Source organism: Etheostoma spectabile, chromosome 16, assembly GCF_008692095.1.
Source record: "Etheostoma spectabile isolate EspeVRDwgs_2016 chromosome 16, UIUC_Espe_1.0, whole genome shotgun sequence".
Classification (NCBI taxonomy): domain Eukaryota; kingdom Metazoa; phylum Chordata; class Actinopteri; order Perciformes; family Percidae; genus Etheostoma; species Etheostoma spectabile.
In genome coordinates, this window is record NC_045748.1 from 20,637,939 (window position 1) to 20,647,588 (window position 9,650).

General features: G+C 39.6%; 2 protein-coding genes across 2 annotated transcripts in view; both read right to left on the reverse strand.

The window, feature by feature from the left end:
• Window positions 1-1,011: 1,011 nt before the first annotated feature.
• On the reverse strand, window positions 1,012-2,816 carry LOC116704208 (E3 ubiquitin/ISG15 ligase TRIM25-like). The gene is given in 2 exon segments (XM_032539489.1): window positions 1,012-2,424; window positions 2,427-2,816. Coding segments are annotated over 2 exon segments (1,626 nt in total). The 5' UTR covers window positions 2,779-2,816; the 3' UTR covers window positions 1,012-1,150.
• Window positions 2,817-4,318: 1,502 nt separating this feature from the next.
• Window positions 4,319-9,650, reverse strand: part of txnl1 (thioredoxin-like 1) — a 7,221-nt gene continuing 1,889 nt past the window's right edge. Inside the window, exons 3-8 of the mRNA XM_032539490.1 lie at window positions 9,394-9,567; window positions 8,749-8,871; window positions 7,849-7,918; window positions 6,218-6,390; window positions 4,687-4,791; window positions 4,319-4,588 (exon numbers count right to left, since the gene is read on the reverse strand). Coding sequence (XP_032395381.1) covers window positions 4,559-4,588; window positions 4,687-4,791; window positions 6,218-6,390; window positions 7,849-7,918; window positions 8,749-8,871; window positions 9,394-9,567 — 675 coding nt within the window. The 3' untranslated portion in view covers window positions 4,319-4,558. The remainder of the gene's footprint in view (window positions 4,589-4,686; window positions 4,792-6,217; window positions 6,391-7,848; window positions 7,919-8,748; window positions 8,872-9,393; window positions 9,568-9,650) is intronic.

The following is a 9,650-nucleotide window of genomic DNA, read 5'->3' on the forward strand; positions in this document are numbered from 1 at the left end:
ATATATACATATATGTATGTATTATTAATGGTCTATGCTCAGAATCCAATACTTTTTTCACGTTTGGGCCTAATCCTCTTTCGTACAATCATCACATGCCATAAATCTGTTTTTTGGAAATAAAATAAATTTAAAAAAAAGACTATGACGCATTACTATAGGCCTACAAATATACAACGCACATCAGGGAAAAACTGGTCAGGTTGAACATGGACGGAAAAACATACAAAGGTTTTTAAGTTTTAAGGAATTTGGGAACGGTGTAAAAAATATTGATTGACAAAAAGGTTTCAATATTTATTTAATGTTTGATATATTAAAATGCTGTGACAAAGAAAATACTGGTACTTATTGTTACATTCCATTGAGGCCCATTCTGAAAAACAGAGCTGCAAATATAACAGCAACAATACAGAACAGACTACAGACCACACAGCCGGTTAGATGGTCAATAATCACAGCAAAGTTCTGAGAGATCTATATAACAATAATAATAAGAAATCTATAGTTATTCATTGCCATAGATTATTTTTTTGCGTTTTAAATTGCTGCTTTTCCTTCAATTATCAGAAGACAATCTCAAACAATCCTTAAGTAGTTTACAGAAACAAACATCACAAGTTACTTATTACCTTCTCACCACACAGATTTAAAAGAAGAAATATCCCAAACTAAGTGTATTTTTTAGTTTTCTGATTGTATTTTATTCATTTATATGCATTTGAAATGATATTGATGTGGGCCGAAAGCCTACAAATCTTCTGCCGAAGGCTAAAAACACATCTCTTCCGACTGCACTTGAGAAGATTAATGAAACAAGAAGAAAAACTAAAAAAAAATACTTGAAGCTGCATTTTCTTATATGGCTCTTTGTAGTTTTTCTTATTTACAACTAATGTATTTGCACTCTGGAGTTTGCCCCCTTCAGGGTTGGAAGCATTTAATGGTAAGTCACTGGATAAAAGTGTCAGCTAAATGACATGTAACATAATGTAATTTTTTCACATGTAATCACATTTACATATTTGACTTTAAAGATGAAAGAAGATGAAAACTTGCTCATCATGCATTGATATCAACTATGGCTAAATGAGACATATCACTATGTACATAAACCCTATATAAGTTGTCATTTGTGTCTCTGTGAATTTTAGTCTTCTGTGTTTGAAGCTCTGCAGATTTCAGCAGAAGCGTAATGTACCCCAAGTCCAGGACAGAGCGGCTGACTGAATGTGGTCTGGACTCTGTGGAGGAGGGTCATGGTTTCAGAGACGCTGTAGAAACAGAGAACACCTGCACTGTGATCCAGGTACACTCCCACTCGGGAGGACGCAGGACCCGAGACAGAAGTTCTGATGTTGTTGTGTGTGAATTCATAACTGTTATGGAAACATTGTAATGCCCAAGACTTGTCATTGTGCCCAAAGGCACTTTCTCTTCCTGCTCTGCTAATATTCTTGTATGCAACTGCTACAAAAATGCCTGTCCCTTTAAAGTCCACCTCCCAGTAACAACGTCCAGTCAGACTTTCTCTACACAAAACCTGAGCCCAGTCAGTAAAACTGTCTGGGTGAAGAACATGTAAATAATTAGGTGGATTATGCTGGTTTTTTACTTCTAGGTCACTGCAAATAATTAATTTCCTGCATGCTGTGTTATAATCCAGTGTGAGCTGACATGAATGTTGTAAGAATTCATCTCTGGTCTTGGGTTCTGCCTGTGGCAGTAAAACATCTTCAGTCCATGTATGCAACACGCTGGTCCATTCCTCACTAAGAATGCCCTGTAGTTTATCTCTGACCTCTGACACAGCTGCAGTCACATCCTCAGTGTACCTCAGAGGACGGATATCGATGCCGGATGAGTCTGTAGCTTCACTTAGACGTGACAGCGAGATGAAATTCTGCAGAAACTGGATGTGATCGTCCGTGTGTAACAGTTGCTCCAGCTCAGTGAGTTTCCTGTTCAGCTCAGTGATCTCCTGCTCCAGCTTCTCCTGAAGCTTGTTGACGTGGGTCACTTCCGTTTTCTGACGAGATCTGATCTGCTGCTTTGCATCTGTGAAGATCTTCTTGCTGTCCTCCACAGCTTTATCAGCAGAGTGATTGATAGCTTCCACTTCCTGCTGAAGCACCTTCACATTTTTCTCCCTGTTTTGGATTCTCTGCTGGATCTTTTGCAGGCACAACCCGAGCTCTTTCTGCCGCTCAGTCATTTCTGCCGCGGCTGAAACTGTGTCGTGGCCTTTATGTTCATCCATGGAGCACAGATAGCAGATACATTTCTGATCAGTGCGGCAGAAAATCTTCATCACCTCGCTGTGACGAGCACAGACGTTCTCCTGGAGCTTCTTGGAAGGGTCGACCAGCTTGTGTTTTCCAAAGGCCGGGGATTCATAGTAAGGCTGAAGGTGCTGCTCACAGTAAGACAGGACTTGAGGGCTTTTACTTTTCTCCCAGTGCAGAAATCACATACCACATCTTCAGGTCCGGCATAGCAGTGATCAGCTGGAGCAGCTTGGAGTCCTGTCTTCTTCAGCTCCTCCAATAAATCTGCCAACATGGTGTTTCTCACCAGGGCAGGCCTCGACCCAAAGGTCTGTCTGCACTGAGGACAAGTGTGGATTTCCTTCTGATCCTCTTCATCCCAGTGGCTTTTAATACAGCCCATACAGTAGTTGTGCCCACATGGAATAGTCACTGGATCCTTCAGTATGTCCAGACAGATCGAACAGCAGAGTTTTTCCTTATCTTTTATCTGAATTCCTTGCTGCGCCATTTCACCTCTTAGAGACAGCAAATGTCTGACAGTTGATTTTCTTTGTACATAATACTGGTTAGGTCAGGTTGGTTTCACCCATATGTATACTGGCAGATAGTGATGGGTGAAGGAAATGTGGACTGAGGTGATTGGCTGTGTTTGAGGGCAGGAGGAGGAGCAAGGGCTAGAGATTCATTCCAGGAAGAGGAAAGGCAGCGTGTTTATAGCCCCAGTCATGCAGTGATATCAGCCTGTGGTGAAGGAGACTATGTTCATACTCTTAATGATCACAATTCAATCTAATGTGGTCCACTCACCCATATCTGATCAACAGTGTAGAAAATGTAGTTGGTACTGTCACGACATGTTTTGAGTATGTGTATCTTTTAGGAATCATTACGATTAACCACACTGAAAGGTTTCATTTTACGTCTAGTTGATGACATATCTTATGAAGTTCTCTAACAGAGCATTTTTTCATGACAGCCATATTGATCTTAATTGCCGTCAGAGGAAGCAGAGATGTGGACTCGAGTTTGAGACTCCTTTGGGATCCTTTGCAGCCGGATAGCATGTCGTGAGTAAAAGTGACCCAACGACAACAAAAAAAACAACGTATTCCTTGTTGTGGCCTGCGTATTCTCAACGAGTACTAATAGCAACGCAGAATAAGGCTAAATCTCATTTCTCTATCTTACCCCTACGTCTTGCACGTTCCTGCGAGACCTATTGTCCCAATACTTTTTTTGATTGAGGGGTAAGGGGTGAAAGGCCCTTGGAACCATAGACAGTGAATGAATAAATCAAGGGAGAACACGTGCTAAGGTGTATGACAGGTGTACCAATACTGCATAGGTCATAAACTGTCAATCAATCCCTGTTGTACACCCCCACCCAGACCTGAGCAAAGGTCGAATCAGTTGGAAAAAGTTACAGTCTGCAGTGTTACACACTATGAACTACACACTGATTAATATGTATTTAATATTGTATGTATTAATAGGTATACCTGTAGATAATATATATTACATTTAAATGTACTTTCCCCATGTTTAATACAAGGGAATAAAAGCTATGTCAAAGTAAATTCATCTGACAATTTGATAAATGTTTAATGCTGAGGTTGGCAGGATTTTTAGGGAAATCACAGTCCAAAAGAAGAGAAATCATTTCAGAACAAAGTCTTTCTGACTCGTAGTCTGGATTTCACATCACCTCTAAACCCACAGGCTGCACTTTCGAGAGAAATACTTTTCCTTGAAAAATCTAGTTTATTAATAGATAGGGAAGAGATAAACTTGAGGCTGCATTCTTGTACTTGATTAGCTAGTTAAACAGACTTTAAACCTGCAATAACAACAATTTTGGGCAGTTTGCTGCTAAGCACAGAAAAATAAATGTTTTATTTATCCGTATTACAGAGTGCTGCATTTATTGCCTAGATTACTGAAGCCCATACTACATCCACATATTATACTGTCTGTATTGCAATACTAGAACTGCTACCAGAGCCACATTCACTGCTATTGCTCCCACAGAAAACAGACACAACGCACAGTCCCTTGAAAAAGGATTGTGTTTTATTTACAGTGATTTTCATCAGAATTACAATACAAATGATTTATAGTCTCCACAGACGGAGAATTCATTTAGAGCTTGAGGAGGTCCGCTGAAGGCTGTGTGTTTTTTGTGTGACACAGCAGAGTGTGGCAGCTTTGGCAGAGGGACAGTCCTTGGATGTATCTGCAGCCTCCTTTTCCTCTTCTTCTTCTTCTCATCCTGCCTTTGGTTCACCTGCTCAGTGACTCTCTCCTTTCTTTCCCACAACCTACATGGCAACAGGATACAAGGATCCACCATGTGAGTACAACACACTCAAACATATGTGAACATGAATGACTTTAAGGTGCTGTAACTCTTCCATACCCTCTTGAAGTCGCTCATGTTGGTGGCCTGCACTGGAGTACCTATGAATGTCAGGTAGTTGATTTTTGTTGTTTCCTCATCTCCTTGGTTTGACTTGACGAACAACTAGTAAGGGGAAGAAAAAAAATTACAAATACCATCAATATACATAGTTTCACTTGTTTTCATTTTTAACAAATTTTATATCCAAACACAATACACATTTTCTATAGGCTCAGTCTGCCTTTTTTAGAACCACTATTCAAGTACTGGTTCTATAGTATCAGAATTCTGGATGGAATACATGGAAACATTAATCGGTCATGTGACAAGAGCTGGGAAAATTGGCAGAAGAGGCAGCCAAGTAACAGTACTCGGATCTAATGGAAATCCCAATTGGGAAGTTCTACTCAGTAAACACTAACCCAGCTAAAGATGAAGTAGGAAGCAAGTAGGCATGCACGATTCAGGAAAAAATATGAATCACGATTTATTTTCCATAGAAGTGATATCACGATTCTCTGCCGTGATTATTTTGACCAGGACTAAACAAAACAAATTGTTCACCACCACAAGCCTGTAAAAACATAGAGGCTTCAATGAAGAGAAGGGAGAGCATTACAGCGCTTGGGAGCGCTTTAAATCGTATTTTATATATATTTACTATGCTTAAAAATTACAAAAGAAAGTAGTAGTAATGCAGTCTGCTCAGAAAATTAATGAGAATCACTCATTAAAAAAAAAAAATCATACTAATCAAAGTTATTGAAAAATTTAAATTGTGAACAGGCTGAATTGAGATTAGGATTTTATAATGATTAATCGTGCAGGCCTAGTAGCGAAAACGGCAGAATTCAAAGCAGATTGCAACATGACACAACTTTCCTAAAGCCAAGTGGCGTGTTATCTGTACACATTTTGATCTACCCGGGTGTTTGTCTACACTGTATACAACATCCCAGTGTAAACACACACGCCACTTTTTAAAGCCACATGCCGTGTTATCGCGAGGCCAAAGTTGGGTTTCGGAAAAAAGAAATCTACGGTTGAGTTTAGGAAACACGTGGGACCTAATTCCTGCTCTCCTGGGTGAAAGTCCTGTGTTTTATGCGGATATTTGCACTTCTATATTACTCGCCACGGTCCTAATTCACACGTAATCCCAAGGTAATGTAAGTTAATAATAAGGCCAAACGGTGTTGATAAACACGCTAAAAAGTAAATATGCGTCTTGATAACATACATATAGGCCAAAGCAGGAAAAACTTTTTTTTTTTTGAACAATGGCATTTTGTTGATGATTTTATTCACGGTATGAAAGTGCCAAACAATGCACTTCCGGGAAAAAATTAAATTGCTTTATCGCCACATAATATTGGTGTTCTCACGACAAAAACAACAGTTTGAAAAATTATATTGAGGTGCAGATTAATCGCTAGAAAAATAACGCTCCCAGCGTGTAACAGTCTTTACATTAGCCAGTGCATTCCAATACATTGAATGAGACATTTTGTCTCGGTTTCAGCAGCTATGCGTGTTAACTGGTCCTTACCGTAACACTCTGTACATTCTGAAACTTGACGTAGCGCAGAGGAATCAAACCGTCCTCCTTGTAGTCTTCTTCTGACAACTCCAGAGTCTGAGTGGCTTCACATCGCTCGGCGTCATCGAAGCCCATCGACCGAGGGAGATTAATGAACAGCTTCACCACCTTAGGGGCTTGGGCTGATGCGGAGAAGGACCAGAGAAGAAGAAATAAGAGTAGAGAGAACAGAGAACAGGATTTGGAGAGAAAGGTGGGAGGAGAGAGGGAAGGGAAAACGGAACAAAGGATAGGACATTCGTTATCAGGGAACTGAATATTCGCCATACCACCAGATGAGAGATTCAGGTTAATTAAGTTTAGTGTTGTCAGTTAAACGCGTTGTTAACAGCGTTGACGCAAACCTATTTCAACAGCGTCAATTTTTTGAACCTAGCAAACTTTTTTTTCCACATGCTGTCGCAACAACTAGTAACGTTAGAAAAACCAAAACACCACACCGGATCTATCTAGATCGGTGTTATGTGCCTTCTGGTTTTTCCACCTACTGGTTTCCGAGCCTGTCCAGATGCCGTGTAAACCTATCAACGGCTACCTGCGTCGACAGATTTGCTACATATTCATAAACATTTTATTGGCTTCTGCATGTCACAGCTCAATGTAAACTGTACTGAACTGAATATCTGAGCACTACATTACAACATTCTGCCGCAGAAAAAAAGAAATTAGGATGATCCTTGTCACTGGATTTGAGCCCTCCTCAGCAAAAATAACACAAGACCGCTTCGCTATCCACTAAACTATCAATAATGCACCATCAATTTCACCCCTTTTCAGTTTTTTCATCACAAAAAAATGGGCCTTCGAAATGAGCTGAAAATGTCAACATTAGAAATATCCAATAACTTTGGAAAAAACATCAAAGAAGCACCCACAATAGAAAAAGTGACAAAAAAAATGTTAGAAAAAGTAGTGAAAAAAATAGTGAAAAAACAACAGGTTATTTTGATTTAGGCTTAAAAACATAACTGTATTGTTACCTTCTGCTAAACCTCACGCTATCAAACGGATTCTGAAACAATGGGTCTGAAACAACTGGTTACTTTGGGCTGGAAACGCATGATCTAAAGGCTCTCAAATTAATTTTCATTCAATTCAAGAGACCATGGGATGTTAATGTGCGTTACTCAGCAACAGGTGAAAATAGGGGCAGGGTTGCACAATAACGTTAAAATGATTTGAACTTTTATGTAACGAGAACAGGAATGGAGAGATTTTTCCTTCTTTATAGAGCTGTGTAGATTGAATTATTACTTGTTATCACTATTATTATTCCTTCAACTTGTAATACACACGCCCCCAGTGTGTAAAGGTACACACTGGGGGCGTGTTTGTGATTTCACACATACGGTGTCTCATAGGTGTGAAATCAGCTTTATCTCACGCATCCGTTTTGTTGTTGTTGAATATATAGCCATAACATTTAGAATAGATTAAAATGTGTGATTAATTGCGATCAATTGCGAGGTAACTATGACATTAATGTGATTAAATATTCAAATCGTTTGATAGCACTAATTAAGTTTAATTAATAGTTAGTAATAATAACTAAGTGCAGAGAAGCATAAAAAAAAACTTACCAAACTCTGAGGATAGTAGCTTCATAGAGAAGAGTTTCACCGGCTGGTTGAAGGCAATAGTTATCAGCAACTAGAAAAGATAAAAGAACAGCAACGTATTAGACAAATTACAATTTAATTTAATTTATCAGGCAGGTAAAGTGAGTACAACCGAGTTGTTGTTTATCTGCCAAAAAAGGTAATTGTTATAATATTATATAGCTTCTTACAGACAGTAGTAACCAAGCCAGTGTTTTCCCTAGGTTTGTCAGAGACTTGGATGCACGTATTTGGCCGGGGCGTTAGAGGTCCTTCCTCAAGAAAATGTTAAAGGGTGCTAAAAATGCATGCAGGTTTTCTCCGTAAAAACCCTGTTCGCAATTAGAACATCCCCTGTAAAGTATCTCCCCAGCTCTGGTCCTGCTATCAGAGTTTAGGGTTACATTAGCAGCCACAAAGTAAATCAGCAGAATGTGACTGGCTACGTGTTACATGTCATGTGTGATCGCATGTCTTTGACTGACCAATGCAGTGTACTGCTAGATGACAGTACATCTAGGCTAGATGACTACTTCATCTAGCCTGCTAGTTGAAACAGGCTAGGTCCAGTGTTGAGAAGGACCGCTGGGAATATACTCTGAACGACAACACAACTTTTTGAGGAAAAAAAATCCCATATGCAATTGCATACAGAATTTACAAGGGCTTTGGCTTGTTGAAGACACATTTTGTGCTAAAAAATTGGGGTGATTAACAGAAATGGCTAACATTCTTCCAACCTGCTTGTTTTTTTTTTTGCACAACTTTTTGGGATTGGGAAAAACTACAAACATATGTGAGAAATGCTTGAACTGAGTGAATTGCTCTTCATTCTTGTGATTGCAAGATCACACATTTGGGCAGATTTTTGACAGCTTGTACCTGTTCATCACAGTCAGACTCCATGTAGGTGGAGTCTTTGATTAAGCAGTTATCAAAGCCGCAGTCGTCGCTCTCATTGAGGCATTCGCAGCCGGCTTTGCTGACAAAAGGCATGAGATCCATCTGAAAAAGAAACAAAAAAACTCAACTCCTGGGTCTATTCCTGCCTTTATTTTAGAATTACATTCATACATGTCCTTTTGGGGAAACTGGCTGATTCACATTTATTGCCTTGTTTCGTTTTAAACTTTTATTTCTTCTTCTTTTTTTTTTATATATTACACATATGCTACGTTCTCTTATTTCTTATAAAAATTGTGATGTAAAAGGCAAACATATCTCGATGCAAAGTGTATGCTGCTTTGCTTCATGTTTTCAACTTTCTACAGGGCATTTTCAAGAGTAACAAAAATGGACTATTTAACATGTTGATGATCAATTTATAAAAAGTAACATTAAATCCCACACACACACACACACACACACACACACACACACACACACACACACACACACACACACACACACACACACACACACACACACACACACACACACACACACACACACACACACACACACACACACACACACACACACACACACACCTTCAGCAGAGAGGAGTCAGTAACATTGTCAACTCACGTATCCCTTTGGAATGTCAGAGTCCTCGCTGTTTCCCGGGTCATTCTCTGTGTGCTGTTTGATTTTCTCCTCCAGACCGGCGGAGTCTGCCCCCTGATACTGATCCACCCGAACTCGGTTCCTGAAGAACAAGAATGTTGGTGTGGCTGAGATGTTGTTGGCTGCCGCTGTTGCCTGAGAAAAAGAGGAATGGTTTCAAGAATTTAGCACCATCAAACCCTTGTCTAACCCTAACTGCTAAGACTGGGCTGGATCTC